This window comes from Hermetia illucens, chromosome 3 (genome assembly GCF_905115235.1).
Source record: "Hermetia illucens chromosome 3, iHerIll2.2.curated.20191125, whole genome shotgun sequence".
In the NCBI taxonomy this organism is placed as follows: domain Eukaryota; kingdom Metazoa; phylum Arthropoda; class Insecta; order Diptera; family Stratiomyidae; genus Hermetia; species Hermetia illucens.
Window position 1 is genome coordinate 84592600 of NC_051851.1, and position 25658 is coordinate 84618257.

Consider the following 25658-nt stretch of genomic DNA (forward strand, 5'->3'; position numbering starts at 1 on the left):
TACTACAATTGTACAATTGTGATACTCCTTAAGCTGGACCGGAATCCTGCAATGAGAACACTATAAGAAAGCGGCTCACAGGTCACGAGAGCGGATCTGCTACCATTCTACTTTCCAGAGTACAAAAGCACATTGCCGCAAGAGGGAAAAGAGTACTCTTCAAAATCCCACCGTTTTACTTCGTTTAGTCTCAGAATGCCCAGCTTATGTTTTGCTGGAATTCCCGCTCAAGTTGGAGAAAGAGAGTGTTCTGTGGGCCATCGGTAATGTTGTCGAAGTGCGCATTTTCCAGAAATTAATTATATAGGCTACGACAGCCAAAGGTCTTCGGCGTGAGGTCAGCCCCTATCCGCGGCGTTGTTGACGTTTCGGTACCAACAAAGTTTCAAAATTGCAGTCTCGTAGCCCACAAATTTCTAAACATTTAAGTCGCCTCTTACGACAACCAGGGAAGACGTTGAAAGTATTCACAACTTTGTTGACTCCCAGAAAAAAAAAACTGATGTTGATCAAGAAATCACAACTGGATTAGGACAAAATACTAAAATTCAATAAAAATGGGAGCGACTGTATCTTAATATTAATATTAATATTAAATTTCATAATATCATTAATCAAATCAAAAAAGGGGGGCGAAAACAAGCGAAAATGAAGTTGAAGTACCGAGAGAGCAATGATTCTTGTTGCGGGTGTACAAGTTTAGCAGTGGCCAGCGTGGAAAAATAGTGTAACGTCAATTAAAATCGTAGTAATGACAATTAGCGAGAACATAAAAATCGTATAACTATCAAGTGAATATTTAGTTAGAATGCTTGATAAGTAACTTAACAAATAACTTGAAGGTCAGTAAGAAGTTCCATATCAAAGTAGTAAAGTATTCGCTTACCTTTCTCGAATGTGCAGTGTAAAAGGGCTTCAGGTTCGTCCTCGGAACCAGTCCATTTTAAGAAATAGAGTGATACGCTGGGGTTACTAATATACATCGAACACAATTAAATGTTCTTTAATTCATTGTGTAATAAAGATGTATAAACGTGATAGAATGGGGTTTCATTAAGGGGGGTTTGTATTATGCATGCACAGGAATAGTGTGTGCAGTTCGTATGAGTATGAAGAATTGCATGTGGTGATTCCAATTATGGAAGTCCCGAGAATTCGCCTAAAAGAGGCATTGAAGGCCTTTGGTTTTTACAAAGGATATCCACTCCGGCCACAAAAGTCTCGGCATTCGCGTAGACATCCACGTTACAATGTTTTGCTATCCCTTGAGAATGATATGAAACAGTTGTCCACACGTGGTTAAACTTTCTACACGAAATAAACTTGGATCCTTGCAAATAAAGCCAGGATATATGTATCGTATAGAAACTGACTCTCACATATTGACATCAGGCCATGCATAGAAGGTTCATTATTTTAAAAAGAAAGTTATAAGGCCGTCTTTTATGGAATTCTTCAATTTATTTTTTACTAAAAGTACAAGAAAATTTCAACTTACTGATTTCTTAATAAATGAAACAAATCCGTATCCTTTTGATTTAAGCGTTTGTGGATCTCGAACGACCCGACAGTCCCTGTAAAGGAAATAAAGCGAAATTAATAATACTCCTTTCCGTTCATTTAATGTTAATCATTATTTAATTAAGGAGACACTTTTCTTAGGATTGAATGCCCAATTTATTTTATTTATTTAGAGGTCACTTCAATTTAGCCTAAAACCAAAGTTTATAAAATCTGATCTTTGAAGACTTTTCTGGTTGACTTTCTTGAATCATTTATAAGGAGTTAATTTCAAATGATTCTAAGAAGAACAGTTATTAGTAATGCATATTGAAGTTGAAAGCGTAAGCGAAGCGTTGGGGAAGGATTAACTGGATTTGAACTGAAACTCTCATTCATCTCAGTGGTAGCACTTTCCCCAGAAAATAAATAATATCGACTGATGCAGAATAACTGTGATCTTTTTTCAATACAATCATTTAACAAATAGGTTTATATGAATGACCACAAATATCTAAATATTTGATAAAGCTTTATCTAGACTCACCAAATTAGAAGGAATGTGTTTTGGCGGAAGTCTTTCTGTGGCAGGAGTCCGATATTTGTCTTTTCCCACCTAAAAAAAGGTCCTGTGTTACGGCAGCGAGACGTGGAAAACTAACCAGGAGACAAAAGAATAACAAGTCGAACTGGAAATTCGGTTCAGGTATGAAAAATTAAGCGCCACTATGGTCAGGAGCATTGCCCCGCCTGCTACAGCTGTTTCGTCACATCCAACCACTTTGAAAGGTTCACGTACGCACCGGATGAAATGGACTGAGGATATAAATCCCTTTATTTATCCCCCCCCTCCTCCTACTACGAAATAAAGGCAGGAGTAGGTATAATATCTTGTAGTTCCTTGTTGAACCAGAGATTCGCCTCCCGCAATACGCGCATGTGATTGTGCAAAGGGTCACATACCAGTACCGCTTCATTACTCGACAAAATCCCTGCCATCATCAGGGAGCATATATGACTTGAGGTCATTGCAGAAACTGTGGCCAAGGGTCGATGGCGGTAGAAGTGGAGGCATCAACGATATCCTCCCACACATGAGGCAACAGCTTCAGTACTCGCCGAAGTACTACTTTTCACCATCCGGCTGAAGTGTCCGTTGAAGTTTGGAACGAATTGCAAAGAGGATGTATTGAATTTTTGGAAATTTATGCATCTCCAGCAAGTCCGAGAATTCTGTCTCAAATCAATGACGAGATTACATTTCGCTACTGCAACTACAATCAATTGTGTATTGTGACGCAGTTACGGCTGTCAGATTGCACGGTCAGAAGATTCGCTTTCGTGGTATTGGTTTGAGTGATAAAAGAGATCCGCCATGCAAAATTCGTCTAGAACGTCGGTGTAGCTCACAAAAACAGAGCATTGCTAGACTCGCTCAAATCAGTATTGTCAATGCCAGCAGACGGGTCATGAATAAAGTGCAGAGGGTTTATTGGAATATCCCCAGTGAGACACTCGTAGTTGAAAGTCTGGACACACTAAAGCCGAAATTTTCTCTGGTATGCAGTTGGTTGCGACGGTATGACACAAATCACTCCAGACGTGTCCAGAATGCAGTGTACGCGAGAAGTCAGCGGAGTTTTTTTCAGATCACCCAACGAATCCCAACCACACGTTCAGACAGTACAGTTTTCGGTGACGGCAGCGGAAGAATATTGCGGTGAACTTTGCGGGTTATGCACCCATTATGCTTAGCATACTGAGTAGATTACCGCCGAAGGCACCCGCTATAGCACTATTCTAAGCATAAATTTTCCAGATTTTACCGAACAGGAAGTTCAACGAACCATAAATAACTCAAGGATCTTTAGCGGATCACGTGTATGTCGGATGCGGAACTTCTGGTACACAAAAGTTCACTAGTTTACATGGTCGGCTTGCTCACAGCATAAAGCAGGAGGAATTTCCACCTTTCTTCACTACAGATTACCTACCTTAGCCCTAAGAAGGTCACAGCGCATGACCCTGTGGCGCGGCAGGATCCGCGGCATTGGAAATTTATTTAATGTCGCGGATGCGGACGGGTAGATGGCGCGGAACTCCACTCGCTTTAGAACTCGTTTAGAACTCGCCACGGGAGTGGAGAATTAGCGGTGAGTAAGTGCCGTTGGTTGGGACCATACATTCCTGGCATCAGGACAACAAATCGGTTAGTCACCGATAAATACTTCTGGCCCTCCATGAACAAGGATATCAATTCCTGGGCCAGAGAGTGCATCGCACGACAGAAGTGTAAAGTCTCCAGGCATGTAAGGAAAGAAGTGGGCTCATTCCCCCGCACTACCAAGCGTTTCCACACGATACACCTCGACATAATAGGGCCTTTGCGAGACTCGCACGGCTACAAGTATTGCCTCACAATCATCGACAGGTTCACGCGGTGGCCTGAGGCAATACCTCTGAAAGACATTACGGCGCAATCTTGTGCCGAAGCCCTCTGTCGAGAGTGGATACCTCGCTTTGGCGTCCCTGCAGTGGTCATCACTGACCAGGGAATGCAATTTGAATCCACCCTTTTCTCGGAGTTAGCCAAACTCCTGGGTTTTAAACGCCAGCGGACTACTGTATACCACCCGCAATACAATGGGATGGTAGAACGTTGGCAGATGGAGTTTTTGTCTACTGTGCCATGCGTTTCTCGCCAGCTTGACAAAATAGGTATACGATATGACACACGGAACAGCGCATTTAAGTTCAAGCTAAATATGCCTTGCCAGCGATGTTAAGAACATCAACGGTTGGGCGTGGTATTATTTGTGGTGTCAGTGAGTCAAGTAACCACATCAGCACCCCAAAATGCCAGCAAACTCTAGTATGTTTACATTGACACCGTGAGTCCCTAGGTTGACCCGCAGGATAAACATATGAGGCAGAAACGATCAAATATTATTTATATCGGCAAAGATGATGCATGGATTGGGTCCCCGGTTGCAGAACATCAGCGACCGAAGTTCGCCGGTCGAAGTTGCATCGTTTGAGGCGCTTACGGAGCTAGTCGGATGGGAAGACTCACGGGACACATCATCCAGGATTTTGGAGCGATGTTCAATACCGCCGGCGAAAGTATTTTTGTCCACAACCAACTGGAGACCGGGTCGATCATTAGCGGGCTCGGAACGAGTTTTCAGAATAGATGTACGGAAAAAATACATCAACATAAACGCCGAGCGATCCTTCTTCCCGTGCACTGAAGAAGGGAACAAGTTGTTCCCAAAATATCGATATTTGCTTAATAAAATAATCACTACTAGCGACGGAGACAGTGTTACGTTTTAATTTTCTTAAACCTGTTCGCTAGAAACACCGACTATGCATCAGAAAAATCTGAAAAAAATCATATCATTTATGCTTAATCCTTCCAATATGTCCTCAAGTAAAGTTGCTAATACTATATTATAATATTTTGTAATTTTGCCAGCGAAATGCCACAACCTATCAAAACGACCTGATCCCGCTTTTAAACGAGAAAACTACAGAAGGGGGAGAAGAAGAAAGTAAGCAGTAATACTGTAAAGTTTGGTGAAAATCCTGTTGGCTTTAACAAAATTACCGTGTGTCAAAGTCGGCTCTTTAATTAGATTTCCTTCTTTCTAGCACTTTATGTGTTAAATGTCATTCAAGAATATTCTTACTTTTAAAAACATATACGGTGCTAACTAGCAACTACGTAAAAATATCACTGTCATAATCGTTTATAATTCTTCTACAAAGCGGCACAGAATAGGTGATCTGGAATATGTTGCGGAAATTTAAAGCTCAAATGAGTGTTATCCAGGGTGCACTTTATCACCCAATCTGTGGCTCCTATAGTCACAGCATGTTACCCTTTTGAACCTGCAACAAGATCGTACAGTAAGGGATGCTTAAGAAAGAGGGTCTTATTTCTTCAGTTGTAAAGAAGATGTCCTTTATTTTTTAACTTTCTTATGAAACAAGAAAACTTTCTCATACTTGATAGTTTAGAACCCATACAGAACGTACATATGGTATGCTAGATTGTTGAAAAATTGGAAGCTTTTTATCGATTCCCGTTCTTACACAATCTTAGTAAACACTTTTCAATATGTCCTTGTAGAAACAAGATCATCATGAAACAGTCTCCATCCAGAAAACAGGGAAAAAGTACATTATAAATCACTTTAACAATAGCACGGCGTGGCGCACATCTAAACTCTTTCGTCACTATTTTATTTTCAACAACGTTCATTACAATAACCCATAAAATCAACAAATCATTTTAGTGTCCTGTAGACTGAAAATGGCTCGTACTATATTGCCCACATACCCCTAGTCTGGTCAAAGTGAGACGATGTCGTTCGCCGTGGTGGTCGTTGCTGCCGGTGCTAATAGTTGCAGAGGTTATAAACGATTTACCACTATGGCGGTCCTTGCATTATGCCGGCAATACCGTAAAAGGAACGACCGGCAATGACGACGCTCTAAGATTGCTGAAAAACATGTAGCCATATATTAACAGGAGCGGCATTACAGCTCCCGAAATGATTTATGAACCTTAATCGCAAACTTTTCCCAAGCATTATCCTTAGGTTTTGTGAATAGTGAAGTTGGTTCCATACATCGCTGTTTTCACTATAATCGCTCTTTTCCTTCCACTTTTTTCAACGAGGTAGCTCAATTATTTGTTCAGTTACTTTGGAGAAAAACTGTCAGCTGCGAGGGAAGGTTTCAAGGAAATTTCATCGGATATGGCCGAATATCTTGAGCTCCCTCAACTGAATGCAGTTGTAAAGTTTTAAGCGAAGCGAAGCCATTACAGCGAGATATGTTGGCTATTGTGCTAGATTGCGCAACTTTTAGTATTTATCAGATCATTCTACTTTTGTCGGCACCCGCATGTTGAAGGATTAAAATACATTTCGGTGGGGGCTGCTGTTGACAGCAGTTTTTCGTAATAATCGTGCAGATGATAGCCGTGGACCAATTGCCAATCGCAATATTAATCAATGTGTGATGATCAAGTGGACCTGTCCTAGGATTGTTATCCTTTCAGCCATTGCACGATATGCAAGCTCCATTTAATGCATTACTTCAGCCAGAGCGGGCACCTATGCCGCGCAGCTTTTCAACTTTCTTTGAAAAATGCTGGGTGCACTCCAGCACTGGATCCAGCTCCGCTCGCTGCCATGTTTATCATTTTTATTTCGATCCAAAAAACATTTACATTTGTTACTTGACATGAAAGGAAGTAGTGAATGGAAATACGAAATCTGGAATCTGAATATTTTCCCTGCAAGGCTTCGATTTCATAGTTTTCCGTATTGTTCTCTGCCAACATTCTGCGGATAGAAATCATAAGTCAGCGTATGGCGAAATGTGTTGCAGTGTTTACGCATAAATAAATACGAATATGAATTATTGCAGCATGTAAGTCGGTCCCATATTTATTCTGCCTTCAGTCATACTCGACACAATTTAATAGTCATGGACCACACACGCTCCCGTTTTAGTAACTCGCCATGTTGGCATGCGTCCTCCATATATTATGTTAAAATTATAACAAGCGCAATAACGCATCACTTCACTTTGAAAATACCTTGAAGGGTTCGTTCATTCATGCCTTTGGTCTTTCATTACGAAAATGAAAAGCATTATTATAGGCGAGTGCGTAATTAATTACAGTTTCAGTTGGAGTTCAGCAGCGTTCAATGTTTACTCCGCAATCGCCATAGGCAATCACTTTGATAACTGTTTTCGTTCCTGATGGCATTATTGTTTGGAAACAAATAATGCCGGCAAGCCGCCATGGAACTTCAAACTGTAATTTAACACTTGAATTCCTCCTCAAGTATTAAACGTTTTAAATGACTGCTTAAATACGTCGACATTGTGATGGCGGTTAATAATTGGAATATGATACATATGAACTTTAGGAAGTAGTGTTTCCTCGGCCGGGAAATTGTAGGTTTAACCAACTGATTAGCAATCGCAATCGACCTGACTTTTCGCGTATATGTATGTACACATTTCGCTCCGTATTTCGATGTGCGTCATTCCAGTATTGGAACAAGGCTGCTTACAAGGACAGAACTCGAGCCGGTTTGTACATACACCCTTCTGCGAATATTGTGAAAATATGCAGAACTACTTTGAAACTACTCCGAGTTGGAAATACTCGAAGTTGCAGAAGTACGAGCCGATTAGGTTGAGAAATTTAATGTGCGCTGGACTCTCCATGCTGTGGTGATACCCCGACTTCAATTTTCAGCTGATCCTATCTTTAAGATTTTTTTAGAACAAAAAATCGATTTATTATATGCCAATTTACTCGAAAACGGCCAAGCAATTGTTACGGAGTTTAAATGCGAGAATATTGGTGATCATCATCGCGCACGAGCGGTCATGGATCAAGTGCGGGTTAATCAATTTACGTACACCACAAAAGGAGAAAAAGTGCAGTGAGATGACTCAATGTCGACGCTGTCAGCGCTGCGACCACTCGACAATCAACTGCCAAAAGGCAAATCAATAGGCCTGGATTTGAAAACTTTGAATACTTGGAAGTCTCTTGTATCCTATTCCCTGTCTGTCTATCTAGTCGGAAGTAATCGGGCCAAGTTTAAGGAGGACTTCTGTTCCTTGTTTACAATGCTCGATTTACATAGGCTGCATAGTTACTATATCATTGCTGGTGATCTAAACGCCAGGTATACGTCGTCGCTAAACGCCACAAATAGTCCCAGAGGGGGTTCCTACAATTCTTGGGTAAACTAAAACCAGACAGAGTATAAATGTGAACTATGTGGGTCAGATAGCCCTACAAAACTCAGGGTAAGGTCCTATATGGATTTGTGGCTAGGCGGCGCAAGATTAAATTTCAAATGGAATAATCCTGAATGATAGCGATCATAACGCTATCTTGATGGAAGTTCTGTAAGAAGTTCGATTAGACGCCATTCTATGAAAGCCATGTGCTGAAGTTCAAGAAAACAAATTGGAAGAAATTCGCGGAGAAGTTTGTTCGAGGATATCGGGAGGAATGTACTCCTGATGGAAGAAACGATGGTCTGGTGGTGGTCAGCAATAGAAACTTGACAAACGAGGAGGTAATTCACTGTTTTCCCCAACTATGGACACTGATGTTGGACAGCATTGAGCAAATCGTCTCCAAGACCAAATCTCGAAACAATATAGAAGAATATGGCACTCCAGGACGGTTGAATAAATTGAAAAGTCTTCTTTTCACGCGAGTTCTGATTTTGCTTTTCGCAAAATCCCAAAAAATATATTTTATGGTTGGCAACCGACCCAACTGAATGAAACTCTTTATTAATAGAATAGTAAACTTTATTAATGAACTTTTTATCAAACAATTATCACTTCTGAACTGAACGCAACTCCACGCAACTGAACTCAACTGACAAGTGAACGCATTCTGCCTGTCATTGCTTCTTATGTACTCTTGTCTTAAAAAATCAAAGATCTTATTTCTTATCTTTTTATTCCCACGTTCGAAAGGATTTTAATTAAATTGCCCCGATGCAGATATTGATATGCAACGGATGGGTTTATGATTATTATTTCAGTTTGATGACCAGATGTTTATAAAATATATTGCAATTTTGAGATAATTTTATTCTTGGAACAAAGGAGTTATGTTGGTATCTTTGTCGAGATGAAGGGTGGATGGAGTATGTAGATCACATGCGACTCGCGCGTCAATGCTATTTATCTGAAATTTAAGGATTATCACCATTGGCAAGTCTCAAATCGTTGCTTGAAGTTGTGCGAAAAGATCCGCGAGTATTATATGCTCCTAGGATGAACCTAGAGGGTATTATTCTGTCAATTTCCAAAAGTTGGTAATATATTAGTAGCAAGTTTATTTGAGCAAATATCAGACTGGGACATATTTTGAGGCCTAGATTTCGTATAGGCGCACCTTCCTGATTTTTTCGGATTTTTGGTTTGGGTAGTTTCCGACAATGAGTCGTGTCTCACTTTAAAAAAGTATAAAAGGTTTTGTGTTTCCCTGTGTGAGAAGCATAACGCAGTTCTCCAATGGCTGATAGCATTGACCCGAGATATTTAAACCGCTCAGTTCTGTCAATGGCAGTAACCTGGACAGAAATGCGATTTAAATATCCCGTGTCAATGCTATCAACCAACAGAGAACTGCGCAATGAAATTGCTTCACGCATTAATGCAACCTGGATGAAGTGGCATTCCACAACTGGTATTCTTTGTGATCGACGTATTTGCGAACGTCTCAAATCGACAATTTTCCTTAATGTCGTAGTACTCCTAGGATGAATTTAAGGGGGTTTTTCAATCAATTTCTAAGAGCTGGTTATATTCTATTAGTAAGTTTATTTGAGCAGATATCGGAATGGGTCATATATTGGGACCTAGACTTCAACTAAATGCACTTTTCTGATTTTTTTGCATTTTTGGGTTAGGCAGTTTCCAAAAATGAATCCTGTCTCATTTTAGCTGCATACATTTTGACTCTTTACTCAAGCGCTTTGAAATCCACGCCAAAACTAATATCAGTTTCATAAAGTACTAATCGAGACCTTTCATTTCATACACAACTATATTCGGTTAAACAAAATTTTGAAATCCCCCCCTTTGCATGTATGGGGAGCTCCCCTTTAAACCCTTTAAATTTATTTCACTCGTTGATTTCATAGTTTCATAGATCGGTTTAGCCGCTTTGGAGAAAAGTGCGTGTGACAGGCAGACATATAATAAGGTTTTGTTTCACATAAAAGAAAAGATTGAAGTAAATGATGATGATTACAAACAATCAAAAAAAAGAGAAAAATAAAGAAAAAAAAACAAAAATATTTATATATAATCTAAGCTATGTTTTGTTTGAATGCTACTGGTGAAGCAGGTCGAGCCTACAGGAGCCCTGTTTGAGAAGATAGGGCGCTTGCTTTTTTCGCGTCCCGATGGTCTATCTTGACGAAAATCCAACTAGGAGATACAAGCAAATCGTGGGAAATGGTGGCGAACTTCTTTAAGCATGCAGGCAGGCTATGTGCAATGGAATTGACACGAAGTGTGGAGTTCTGGCAGCAACCATACATCGCTGGCAGGATGAAGGGAAAAGCGAAAGGAGGCAGTTACTCCACGTGGTAAAAGAAACCCCTCGCCGTGGGAAGCGATCTTTGTTTGATGGTATTGGGAGGCTTAGCAAGATTCTCTTTGGTACTATGAATTCCACAGATGAGAAGCGAATTAATGACGGGCTGGCGGAGTTGGATGCCGAGGAAAATCGGACTTTCCATTTACTGGAGGAACAGGTGAGCGTGATGAAGTCCAATTACGAATTATTACGAATTATACAACGAGACGACGGGGCAGGAAGCGCAAGAACGAAAGCGAATCTTGTTGTTCTATGCATCTTTAGCAGCGGCTTAGAGTTCGACAGTGAGTGCGGTGAATTTCGAGAAGCGACGGAGTGATGAAATCGAGCTCTTTTTATTAGCGCAGTTGCGAAATTCAGTTTTTGGTGGACCGTAAACGAACTCTATGAAGGATCATTGAGAGCGCGAATTATGGAAGCCTACACCCAGGTTTACTTCATAATCAGTACCTCCTAGCACTGTTGAAACAGCTACCAAATCGGGATCCTCTGAATGTGGAGACTTTGAGTCTGGATCATCAGTTGCTGGATCAATTGATGAAGCCTGGAATGGTGGAAAGTGATCGCGAACTGCTGTTTCGACTTGATGTGCCATTGCTAAAGAAGCGATTGTTTCAACTCTTCCGGGCGTATGCTATCCCGGCAGCCCTGGATGGAGGGTCCCATTACTACCATTTGGAAACCGACTATTTGGCGGTTAGTAATGACGCCCAATATTTCGCCCTGATGAGTGAAAAGGGAATTAGCGAATGTACCCCGATGTTATTGGCAGCTAATGAGACACGCTGCCCAGGCAGCTGGACTAGCCTTTGGGGTGCAATAATTAAAATGACCGCACGTAACCACTGGCTTTTTATCCTGGGTAGGTAGGGACAGTTACGCTCCTCTGCTCAGATGGGCAAGGAGAGGATAGCACTCTGAGCGGAATCGGAGTGTTGCTACTTGGAGAGCGGTGCGTTTTGCGAGCGGACGGGTTTCGCTTGATGTCGCAAGATATAGTACGAATTCATACGGATCAATACTGTGATGTGGTTTAACCATTGCCGGAGGAGATTCATGAGGTCATGCGACTTAACGAAACAAGGGGCTTGCACGTACTGAACGCCGAAGGATTAGGTGAGCGGTAGCGCAGTGAAGGTCGGGCGGTGGAGGAGTTAGCAAGATGAGTTAAGGAGGAGGAATTCGTTCGACAACATCAGGCAGCGGGAAGACTGCATATGTACTGTTGCAGTGGCATTGATGACATATGTCAGGCAGCAGGACGAGATCAATCGATTAAGTCAGTAGGACGATATCAGTCAAATGCAGAAAAAAGGACGTCTTCGGTCGACAGCCAGCAAGCAAAAAATACCGATAAAGTGAGAAAAGGAACACTCTTATCGAGGAGCCGTCCAGTAAAAGTTCCGATTCCACCACCTTTGTCGTTGGACACATTCACAGGGACCATACAAAAAGAGGGGTTAGCATCATCTACGAGCCAACCTTTATCAGGGAAGAATAATTCCGAATGTCAGCAACATCCATCTTGACGAGAAATAGCTTCACCCAGTGATATTGGACACTGTCACAGAAACCATCGGCATGTCGATCATTGTTTATGTTAAGTGAATTGTAAAAATTTAAATGTGAACAAAATGGGATGTTCATGACAAAACGGAATTATATTAATAGGAAAACTATCTATTTTAAATATATTTTTTGGAGTAAAAGGAATTGTAACGAGTATTTAATGATAATATATAGTAATTGCAGTAAAATTAAGTTAGTAGTATCATTTAGCAGGCCAAGATTGACTCGGGGCAATTATGAGGTTGTTCTCAGGGATAGCTTCATCTAAGGTGGGAGGGATGAGGTGACTCATTGGGCGGGACCGGCAAGTGTGTAACCGATATTTATGATAGAAAGTGCAACCTTTGTATTACAATATGCTGAACATACTTGTCGATCAGTATTGTGGAATGCTGAGTGTTTGTATAATAGCACTGACTTCTTAAACATGTTTTGGGGTAATCAGGGTCCGCAAATAAGAATAGGAAAGTAGGTTAAGATAGGTCCAAAATAAGCATAAAGAAATGTTAGACTGAGTGGATGTTAAAAAACGAACCCGCGAGGCCGGTAAAGAGCAAATAAAGTCAAATAAGAAAATATGTAAAATAATTAAAGGAGTTTTAAGTCACATAGTGTAATATAGTGAATTAAGAAAAGCAAATAAAAAGTTTTGGTGATTTACGAAGAAGTGAATAGTGAAAGTGGAGGTCACGACGCACTGCACAAATTGTGAAAACAGCGCCGCCGGTTTCAATTAACTCGAAAGAGAGGTAAAGCCCCAAAACGGAACCGGGGAAACTTGGGCCAATGTTTACTTAAGGCTGAAAGGGCTCAAATTGATAATTATCTCTGAAAAAGGTGATATCGCATACGCCGGTATCGATAGCCCTGAGAGAGGGTCAACCAGATTAGGATTTCCCGAAATGGAGATTTGATGAAAAAGTCTCCGAGTAATATCTCACTGACTGCTGTGTTGACCACAATTGATGCAATTTAGGTCTGCTTCTCAAGGAAAAACGAGCAGCTTCATAATGTTGAAAAACATCAAGCAATCTCAGTTTTGACTTCAGTGAAAAAATTAGTCTCACAAATGTTATATAGATCAATGCTCGATCGAAGGGTCGTACTATGAGTATATGGGCATGCAAAAAACTGTGATCCTTGCGACCTGTGCTCTACTCTTTTTTTTATTCACCATTTATATATATCTGGAGTTAAAAGCAAGCGCGTAACTGTTTGAAGTGTTTGCGTAACACGTACTTTGCGTAGAAACCCGCCGTCGCTGTGATGGGGGGCAACATACAAATTTTCCTACAGCGCTTCATTTGGATGGTTGACCCTTGGTCCAGTTGAAAGACCGTGAACTTTTTGCTATGTATAATATAACCTTATAACCTCAATATTGGCAGGTCATCCTAATATTTATAGGAAGGAGGAAAAGTTTTGGCGATGTACGGAGTCACCATCAGATACGAAGAAGTCCCTTCTCTGGTTTTATGATCAAATCTTTAAAGTTTCTAAACTTTAGTTTAAAAATTTGAATACACCAATTTCTCTTCAAAAATAATTTTTATACTTAATGTTGTTTTCAACATATCCCCAGAAAGAAATGTATAAAATGTAAAGGGCTTTGTAGAAATATTAAAAAATGAAATATTCCCTGGAGATATCACCAACAGCATGCCAGTGTGTGTTATACGCTTACACATGTTTCTACATATGAACCCACTTTGGAAGGAAGATACGTCATTTTATCCCGTTCGGGAAAATTTCCTTTTACCATAATAGAACTTGACTAAAGTAGGATAGGAGTCATCAATAACAATCTGTATGTAAATTTCTGAATGAAAAGTTTCCGTAATTTCTCTTAATCAAATATTCCCACTTTTGGTCCGCCTTAAAGTGACAAGAACGATAGTGCCGGTGTTCCAGAAAACGAATGGAATGATATAAAGAAAAGTACCTTTAACAGCACATTCCCAGGGAACAAGTATTACAACAAAAATGAGAAAAAGAATAGAAAGGAATTCGCCTAACACGGAGCTGTGATGGTTGCGGCTTGAACTCAAGTGACGGAAGATCGAGGAGAAAGGACAAAAAAGTGAGTGGCTCGGTACGCCTCAATCACAAAGAATGACATGATGGCGTACATATATCCTGATGCCATTTACTTCCAAGATCTATGGGATCCTTTTAACAGGATAAAAGCGTGACTGAAATACTTATGCATGTTGATTTGCATTCTCGAGCTGAGGTGAAATGTGTGCAGTTAAATCGCAAAGTCGAGCCGGGCTTCTGCTCTTCTGTTCTCGTGTGCCAATCGTAAAACTACATATCCATTGCCATTCATCCGCTCCACCACCGCCAATGGCGTTGCCATCCGCTTGCATGCATATAACATTGCTGCTCAGTGGAAACTAACATTTTTTCCCGATTTGATGTCATACAGTTCACGGTAGAAAAGTTCATCTCTGGCAACTCGAAAATATTAGTTTCGGTGGCTTATCACGCATGTGACAATACTTTCCAAAAGCGCTTGCTTTTGGCCATATTTTTTTTATATTTGTAAATTTTGTGTCCGGATTGCTGACTGGTTAGAGGACAAGGCTGTCGTATGGAAGGGTGCGGTTTAAAATCTCACTGGCGGCAGTGGAATTTGTATTGCGATTTGACATCGGACACCAGTCGACTCAGCTGTGAATGAGTACCTGAATCAAATCAGGCCAATAATATCGGGCGAGCGTAATGCTGACCCCATTGCCTCCTATAGGGTACTGTAATCCTATTTTGTACCGCTACGGTCTTGAATGAAGTGCTCTAACACACTTCAAGGCCATGATCTAATCGGATTGTTGCGTCAACGATTATTATATAATTTCGTCTCCTGCTTTAATACATATTAATATATCCCACATTGGGCGCCATTTGATAAAAGAATGTCTTCGGAAACTTTAGATTTATAGCAAGGACACAAATTCATTACTTATTTCTAAATTAAAATTTCTTCCTTCATCGATGTGTTTTTATTTAAAATGCCTTACAGGGAACCGCGGTTTAATATCCTGTTCTATTTCGTTCCCTACACGAATCCCACATTGGGCGCCGAAAGGCAATTGTGCTATTATCATAGTTTTGTGATTTGTGTGGTAATTAAAGTATTTTAAGAAAGAATTGAAATTATGGATATGTTTGTGCGCTGGAGCATATTTAAAGAGCTGAGGAGATAGAAATCGCAATTAATGGAGCCTATCGCAAAGGCAATGTATCCCAAGCACATTTTGTTCATTTTGCCCATTAGATATAAACCAGAATAATGTTTACATATTGGCTTACTTTTCTCTTTTCAATTCTGCCATTTTGCCGAAAAGTTCCAGACACTTACCGCCCTATAGCATTTAGCACCTACAAAGCGAACTCTTGAACTCTGAACAGGTCAATACAATATTTTAGGCGACAGTCAACACCCATGTTACGTTCCGGGATAACTCCACTATTCATGGGACATGTCGACAATGAGCAAGGGCCCCCCAACTTAACCATCGCAGCAAACACACGCAATTCATCGAACATGTCGAGAAGGTGTCTTTTTGTGTCGCAAGATGTACTACCTTCCGATGGAAGAGTGAAAGGTTCGCAGGAAGCAAGCACATGAAATTGAGCCGTTCGAAGCAGGATATATGCTATTTGCTCCAAGCGCTCTAATCTTGGCCGTATCTATCTGTTTGTTATATGTTCGACCAGAGCCAGGCCATTCACGTTTCTCTGAGCTTGCATATAAAAATACCAAATTTACGACGCGACATGCCTTCTCTCGATTATACCTCCATGCATACAAGTACCGGGTTTCAGGTACACCAGATCTGGATTTTGGATCCGGCAATTTCGCCCGCGTGTACATGACGCTCGTGTTCCTGACTTGAAAATATTTGCCTTCCGAATGCATTCATGCTTGTGTGCATCTGCATAAAGGGTTATTTTCTCTTTTCGGCTTGACGTTTTTTTCACCCTTTACTTGTAAGGATAGCACTAGAGAGGATACCGTAAATACGTTAGCACTGAAGATTTATACAGTTTTATGGAGACGACGAGCAAAATGCCGTGGGTACAAAAAACGCGAGCGAGCTCAGAGAGAATAGAAAATTGAGTCCTCTCATAAACGCTTTAAAAAAGTGAAAAGTGCATTTCAATTTTTGCTTTAGACTCCATTCAAATGCTGTGAATGCATTTAGTCCGAGAATAATTATATGTTTTGTATGGAGCCATGCGAGGGATTCATGTACTTTTTTTGTAAAGAGGTCAGTGGAATGAAAATATTTGTACTTGAAAGAGAGAATTTCGTTAATTGGCAATGGTAGGCTTATGAAAGTCAAATCCAAAGAGAATTGATGGGAATGCCTGACATACGCGAGCGAGCCTAGGAACTCATTGAGCCGGCGACTGCCTTGGGGTCCGGCTTGAAATTACTTTTGCTGGGTCTTGCGTAATGATTTTGGAGCAATATTTTGGTTAAGATTGGATTCAGTATTGGATTGGATATCAGTACTATTGAGCAGAGAAAAAAAATCTGCTAAATCTGTGGGTCCATTAACGTTTTGCAGAATTCTTTCGCTTTCATGGAAGTGCAAATGCTGTTTTCTGAAAATATTTATAGATGCCCCTGATAATTCTAATCCGACAGAAACTGTGATATTACACTGGTGGAACTTTTTCCACGCATGCGTCTTGTAGTACCATATAAAGGGGCATCTTACGTTGTCCATTCTGCAATATAAATTTACTCGCATTTGAATACTAATTTGCTACAAAAAATTGTAGCAAATGAAGTTCAAAACTACTGCCAGGAACGAAATATATTATCAAGAAGCTGTGCAGTAAATGGTTCTATGAAAAGTGACCTTTGATCAGCGAAAAATGTATTATTATTTTCACCACAAACCTATTTGCTGAATTTTCGATACCCTACTAAATTTTTAACATTTCTATTCCGAATCTTTTTGTTCCTGAGTTGGCTCTAGTTTTCATGAAGTCACATATAGCCTCTTCATATCATCATCAGCCCTATGATGGAACAAAATGGCGAAAACGATCACGACGAGCCGATCCCGTTTGTAACCGGGACAAAGGCTGAAGGAAAAGAAGAAGAACTAAGGAAAGCTGGATGCTTCGAATATAAAAGCTTTGTGCTCATCTTATGTAAGAAAATCTCTATCAACGTTTTACCATCCGTATCTTCTTCTTTTTCTTCAGCTTTTCTCCCATTCACAAGCGGGGTCGGCTCGTCGTGATCGGGTCCGTCATTTGGCTCTATCGAAAGTCTGATCTGGGTGCGATCTCGAGGCTTTTAAATCCCCATTCAGCGTATCACGTCGCCGTTGTTTCGGCCTGCCTTTTGGTAGTTCCATCGACTTCAATGTTCAGAGAATCTTGGCCAGCGAATTCTCGAAGACGCCTCTCTCGCAACTTTTCCACGATCAGTGCAACCCCATAATGATCACGGATATCCTCATTTCGGATGTGATGAAAACGTGTCACGCCACTAGTCCAATGCAACATCTTCGTCTCCATTGCTGCAAGACACCGTTCATTGTCTTTCATAGTTGGCCAACACTCAGAACCATAGAGGGCGACAGGACGGAAGACATTGCGGTAAATTTTGCCAGTCAGGTGGTGTTCTTCCTTCCTGAATAACCCGATAAACAATCATATATCATCGTTTATATGATAATGTTATGTGCGTCTCAGAGTGAGATAAAATCGCGTGAAATACAACTTGGACTTTCCATAATTTTGTTGATAACTCCTGGATTTCTTTCAAACTTTCCAAAATTGTACATGTGTATATTATATTATTACTTATAATAGCGTGTGTCCGGAAAGCTGAGTGGTTAGGGAACAAGACTGTCGTACGGAAGGTTTCAGTTCAAATCTCATTGGTGGCAGTGGGTTTTGTATCGTGATTTGACGTCGGATAACAGGCGACTCAGTTGTGAATGAGTATCTGAGCCAAATCAGGGTAATAATCTCGCGCGAGCGTAATGCTGACCACATTGTCCCCTAAAGGGTACTGTTATCCTGTAGTGTACCGTTATAGTCTTGAATGAAGTGCTCTAGCACATCTCAAGGCCCTAATCTAATTGGATTGCTGCGCCAACGATCATTATTATATAATCGCGACAGTTTTGCTGGTCTAGGGTGTACCTTCCGGTAAATTACTAAGATATGGTAATATGCCATTATTAATTTTATTTGAGCAGATATCGGAGTGAGGTGTGTTGTGAGGCCTAGATTTCGTATAGATGCACCATTATGATTTTTTTCAGATTTTTGGGTAGTACAGGTCTGAGAATGAAAACTGTTAGACTTTTTGGGGCACATATTTTAAGTCCTCGTTCCTCTATGTGTCTCAAAGTATCAGACATAAGATCGCTTTCGAAAAGTACTAATGAAGCCCTCTCATTTAATTCCCCATATGACCATATTATGCGAAAAAAAATGCACTTTCCCCCACCCCTTAAAACCACTCAGTAATGCTACTAGTTGGATCTAAAGGGACTCACAGACCACTGCAACTGTTTCCGGACGGATAGGATGGCAGTGAATTGATTCTAATAAGGTTTTGTTTCACACGAAAATTATCCGTGGAAGAATAGGAACTGATGATAGTAGGCGAATTATTGGAAAATGAGTTGTTGCTATCCAGCGAGAAGTCAGTAGTTGTCGAAGGTATCACAACCGGTGGCAACACTGTGCTGGAACCAACAGCACCTCACCTCAGAAAGTGAGGTAAAGGGCCATATATCGGTTTCCAATTTGAAAACCCCTGTCGCCGAATTCGTCGTAGCGAGTATCGGTCACAGTACCGAGGGGTTCCTCAAGGAATAAGAATATCACAAGCAAGATTGCGAGGAATAAAAAGGCTGACATGGCGATTGTCAAGCACAGCACCAACAAACCCTGGGAAAACAAAGAAAAGGCGAAACCTTTCGCTTTCGCTTTCTAGCGTAATTGATTTCAGGATAAGGAGCAGACGGGCGAGTTTGCAAGGGCTCGGCTGTTTGCGTTTCATGTATGTTGCTTATCGATGTTTACCGACGAAGCACATACTGAGAAACATCTCCGGCGGCATGATCACGAGGTACGTGTGGCTGGTGTTCGTGGACATAAATTCAATTAACGACACCTCCTGGACAACAACCGGGAGCAGGTGAAATGCATGCCCTACTTTGATTTCCCCCAAGTTGTGCGTGAGGATCCACGTGATAGGATGTGAGTACCAATTCTCGTGGGATTTCATACTTTATTGCTAGCATATTGTTACCATTGCTGTATGGATAGAGGCAAAGAATCGCTTCGTAAATGGCTACGATTGACGACGCCTGGGAAGGTGTCAAGCCCAAAAGTTTCAGATATGACTAGATTTCCAGGAGGTCCTGGATCGGTTCACATGAATAAAATAAGTTAGTCAATTCCTGGCGCCGTCAAAATTCCAGGATCCTCTTTAGCGACTGGGTCAACAGTCAACTATTCTGCGCACTAAAGGGTGCATGAAGGGAATGGAAAAGCGGGATCGCAAAGTGCGATTCGAAGTCGGAAGGGAAAGACGAAAATATTTTGCTTCTTAAAACCTGATGACGACCTACACCCTATCGCTAATAAGCTGTTGTACAATATGAAGGCTTATATTCTGGAAACTGATGACACTCTATGTAAGCAAATCATGCTGAAGACAGTACAGATAAATTTACAAAATCGAAATGTGCCCCTCCTCGTCTATTGCTCTTTCTCCGAGAAGAATACATTCACATGACTTCAGAACAGGATTCCTGGATCAGAGAGGACCCATCGAAGAACTCAAACGTAAATATTACAATTTATCCCAAAGTGCAAGGACATTGATCGGAATGGAAAGAGACTCAGAGATTATATCCTCAACAAAGAGAACTGGCGCACCTTTCTGCCTCCGGACCTGAGTTTCAGCGACTTAACCATTGTTAATCTGAAATAGACGAGAGTAGAGAACGTGTATATCTCCTTGGTTTAGATGATTCATGACCGAAAGGTTAGAGGAATTACCGCACCTGATGTCCATAATTGCAGCAACGAAGGTCAACCTGTTGCTAAGTTGCAACCCCAATGCGAATAACAGGCTTTAGGACACCTCAGAAATCAGCGAAAGAGGCTGTGTGTGTGAGTCTGTCTCTCACTTTATTATTAACAAGGCTCAACCGCTGCTAAACAGTGGCATTACACAAACGTTGCATTTCTTCAGATCTAACTACCCGACAATCGAGGTTCCCGGTAGAAAATTTCAGAGAGAGCTTAAATCGCTGAAGAAGTCTCCAATTCTTTCGGAGACTCCAGGAGGAACGACTGGTAAGGAGAGAACAAAAGAGAACAAAATTGTTGGTGTTCGCAATAGCAGTATTCACATTTGCTACAGACAGCAATACTAGCAGTCACATAAAGACAGCCTGAAGAGATACCCTCTCGCCAATCTGTGAGTCAAAACCTCGCTTGAAATTTATGCAATCTAAGTCGCGTGAGACTACATGACCAAAATTCTCCAATTTTTCTGTAATTTTCCAATCACGCTCCAGAAATAGCAAAAAGGGGTTGTACCGTGGTTTATAGAGATTTGCCGGAGCTGTAATTCGTTCAGATGTGTACTGCTTTTCTGAACACTCACGCATGTGATTACCATACCTAAAACATTACGGCATTAAGTCCGCGAACTACTTCCAGCCACAATTGCTTTATGTTGAAGATGCTAGAGTGCATCTTGGACACCTACTTAGAGACATCTATTTATGGACAGCTACTTTAGAAACGCTCTTCAGGAGGTGATTAGCAACGATTAGCATTCGCTACACTAAAGACAATATACTGTAGCAGCCTTCCTGGATATTTCCTTGGAGCATTCAACAAAATCAGTACCAAAATCATTAGGGAGACTATAATCAGAATAGGATTGGGGGAAGGGGGTATGTTATTCAATGGATAGTAGTCATGCTAATAACCGGGATAATTCAAAGTTATCTGCGGGGTAGCCACTTCACTGAAGTTATAATAAAATAGAATGGCGAAACCGATTATGACGAGCCGAACGGGATAAAGGCTGAAGAAAAAGATGAGCGGAGGAATGCCTCAGGATGACACCTACTCACCGGTACTTTTGATAGTGATGAAAAATGGTGGCATATGCGGACGAACTGCTGATATTGATGTTAGGGCGGTTGAGAAAGGTGTACGTGTGGGTTGCTAGATGCTAACTAAAGCGTGGTTAATGCTATTTACCACAACACAAAGGTATTCGATTTCCGCTTGCTAGGCTAAATGAGCAAAATTTGCACTTTCCTCCAATCTGGAGGATATGGGTTTGTTTGTGGATCCTAACTTAAACGGAGGTTTAACAAGACCTGTATAGCGTTCCACGCTCAAGGCGTGGAAAGGAGAGAAGAAATGGTATTCACCCATAGATAGACCTGGGGTTTTACACAGCTGTAGTTCGTTCCATCCTAATGTACGCCGAGCAAGTAATACATTATAAAGAAGTTAAATACTGTTCAAAGAACTTCATAGGCCTTCATAGGTACTCCGGGCATTCTGGACATTCTCAACGGATAACCCCGTGCGCAAGCCGAGCTTTAAAACGAATTTTGCTATGGACTTACTAACGAAGACAAAGTGGAAAATCGGTGATATGTTGCATACTTATGATGCAGCATTCATTATTAACGGAGTGCCGAGAGAGATAGTGCAGGAGGAAATGAGGAACGATACGCACAGTCCAGCTCTGTGGTATGGTCTTCTGGAATTGCAAGCTAAAGCACTATCGATACACGATACCTATTGAAGTTTGGGGGCATGATCCGAGCCCCAAGTAAAACATAGATATTCCTCGGCAACATCCTCCAGAGTGATGGGGCAATGAATGGATGCGCTGAGCCATCTGAGCTCTACGTCCAGAGTCACCTTACTTTAGGTTCGTAGTTATAGGAACGTAAAGCAGAAAGAGCGCGCCAACGGGCTAGTCAGGCGGAGCTTCACTATTGACAGTCCCTAGATGGTTGCATTCAGCGCCTCACTGGAATTTATTCGTAATGCAGCCGACATTAGATGAGGAAGGGTCACCATCTGCGCCAAGTCAAAGAGCATTTGGTTTTTCTATGACGAAATCCCAACGGAGGGAGGAACGTTCAGGCACTTCCTTTGCAATTTCCCAGATCTCGCTAGAGCTTAACTGCAGACACAGGGTAAGCGATTCTTTGCGGGCCTCAAAGAGATATGTATTTGCAGGGATGGGAGCTTCCATCCTTCGAAAACGCTAGGACCTGGCTCTGAAGATCAGAGCCAGATGCATTCTCGTACCCTTGCTTTTCAGACAATACTCACAGTTTTAATAGTTTGTGCCATCACAACGGCGCCCTACAACACTAATTGGCCTCAGAGCGGCCATCGACAACTATCTGTCTACCTTTCAAAAGGAAACATTAGAATTTAATCCTCTCATTAATTGTTCACCACTTGCTCTCATGTATCGACTAATGTGTCAATTTTGCTTTACCAAGAAATCAGAACAGATTTTCGACAGAGGTAACTTCCCTCATATCATTGGGAATTGAATGAGGATGGTAATAATGTAATGGCGTAAAATTCGAAGAATATGGTGGATGCTGTAAGACTTCCAATCAAGATTATTTAAAATCTCATTTAGCAATTCGTGCTCTTTCTCAGGCCAGAATGGCTGTGGGATTGGTTCATATATCGTGAAACTGATTGATGTAATATTCGTTCGTCTTCGTCTTCTCCAGTATTTTCCAATGGTCTACGGTTTCTTGCCGCTTTGTTTTGATAAACACCTTTCTCATTTGAAGCTATAACCAGTTTTAAGCAAATTGTTAAAATATAACTCGCCGTTTATCTGGTGTAGTAGGCACCAGTATTATGCAACTGCAAGATACATCATCTATAACTAGTTTACAGGTATTTTCACAGGTTTTCTGCGCCAGCATATTAACTATACTGCATAGCGAAAGAATTTGGACATACCCATGGATTACGAACTTAAGAACAAACTTCGCGATGGAGTTTCTAGGCCAGGCAAAGCGGACGGCAGACGATGTATTGGAAGGTTATGATTATATTTCCAGCCACTGATTGAAAAATGGACTATGAAAGTAGGGGGAATTTGTTCAACACAGCATATTCGAATAAGGGCGGGAGTCTGTAAGCCAGAGACGTGTAAATGCTTAAAAGTTCATAGCAATCTGCACTGGAAACTGGCCATGTTACCATGCCAAAGTAATCTCTAACTATAGGGTAAGAGAATTGCTATCTTCCATGAATTGAAGCTGCTTTAAGATGCACATTTACCTACCTACCGACCATAACGGTTCATCTTCGGGTAACTTTGCTCTAAAAAGAACAAACTTGACTGCATTATGCTCCATGATCCTGAACACCTCGCTCGAAGCGTCACTCCATATGATGAAAGCTCTTACTGTACCAGATCTTACCAGACCTTAGTTCCTAGCAAGAAAAATTGCAAACTCGTGGTCGCGTTCGAGAGAAGAATTCTCCGAAGAATTTTTGGTCCCCTACATGAGGATGGACGATCCCGCAGCCAATATAACGACGAATTATATGAGAAAATCCGGCTCAATAGGTTGCGATGAGCGAGTCACTTAATCCGTATGGCTGAGGATGATATAAGACACCTGTAGTAGAAAAAGAAGATATCTCAGACCCTGCCTGTCATAGAGCGATGACCTAGGTCAAAACCCCAAACACTTTCAGGGATATTGGGTGAACCTGGACTCAAAACCGAATAGACCGGATATCGTTTGTTACGCCGTTCTCGATGATGGTACTGATACTGAAGCGACTAGATTGTCGCTATTTAAATATTTCGCCAGTAACAATAAAGAATGTCTAGAATTATATATTATTTAAGTAGTGATTTACTAGTGTAGTAAGTATGTAAAGTGTGTAGCCAAATTCTTGACCTAAGTCCAAAGCTTGAACAAAATTTGATCCTGTGATTTGATTAAGATTGCAGCAAGATCTCTTAATATAGAGGTCAGATGCCGCCTCACCCCTAGCCGGAGGGCAGCGTACATCGCTCTGGATGGTGTTTTCAGTTCAACATGGATGGATAGGAGGATATAATAGCAAACACGACATGGACGAAGTGAAATTTAAGTCTAAGGGTAGAGGCAGAACGATTGGGAAGAAAATTTCTGTATTTTCGTGGTTGACGGACCCCTTTGTTGGTCTAAACTCCCAAGTTTTAAAAAGGGACGACCTGCGGTTTCACTCCTGATAACTGTCTAAACCCCTCTCTGGGCGAATATAAAGCTATAATAGTTTACAAAATAATATGCTAGCATAAAACATGGCAAGCTTCTACCGACATCCAAAAAGTTCCCTTTTCCACAAATCTCATCACGAAGCCGGAGAAGTTAGATAATTGAAAATCACGAAGAATGCATTTCAGCACGGTCCTATATTCGGCAATAGGTGGCTTGATAAGCTGCTATCATAATATCCACCATCCACACATCCTTCTAACAGCAAGATTCATTACCTATGGCGTGCACGTGGAATAATAACAGCAGCCGCTGAGTGTAATTATCTTAAAAAGTACATTATTCTCATTAGCATTTTTATGTTATCATGCATGAGCTAATAGGGAATTTCGGGAATGGAAGGAAGCGGCAGGCATCATGAAAGGCAAACAGAGAAAGCGGAGCGTGACCTAACCCTATCGTTTACTTTTCTTCATTTTTTCCCTCTTTTGATCCCCGCCAGCAAAATGCAAGCCAGTCAGTTCTCCTGCAAGTCCTTGCTTTTTGCCATTGTTGCCGTTAGTGATGTTGTTTACCGTGTCGCTCTTGTTCTCATTGTAGTTATTGCCTGTGTTGTTCTATTCCCTACAACGGCATGATAGCTGTGAAATGATAATGGAGAAATGTCCTTATATGCCACGGACTCATTAAAGCTTATGTTCCGTTTTTTTTTTTGTCGTTTTTTCTTCTTGTTTGCTCAATTCTGGTACATTTTTGTCATTGTAACATCACTTTGCCCTCTATGACTGGAAAAAAAAAGCAACTACAAGAAAGCTTAAGGACTTACTTAACGTGCTTAGTAGCTGCATGTACGTAACCCACTGTGCTCCACTATAATGCTTTCTGATATATGTTTGCGCTTGGGGACAGAAAGAGATTTCCTTGAAAGAGCCAACTGTAAAGCATACCGAGGATGAAAGGACAGAATAAACTCTGAAGTCTGAACATTGCTGGTTGTGTTTTCGAGATAATTTAAAATTAGGATTCTCCATAATTAGGTAAGTTTTGATCAGCTGAAGAGAATGAAACATGACACAGAAGCGAATGGTTTGAAGGCATTTGCTTTGAAAATAATGAAATTAATTTGACTG

The 25658-nt window shown here is 41.1% G+C and overlaps 1 protein-coding gene across 1 annotated transcript in view; it reads right to left on the minus strand.

The window, feature by feature from the left end:
- The window catches only part of LOC119651824 (nucleolysin TIAR), a 392109-nt gene that overhangs the window by 118838 nt on the left and 247613 nt on the right, over positions 1–25658 (minus strand). The window contains exon 3 of the mRNA XM_038055615.1: positions 1499–1574. Within this exon, the coding sequence (XP_037911543.1) occupies positions 1499–1574 (76 nt within the window). The remainder of the gene's footprint in view (positions 1–1498; positions 1575–25658) is intronic.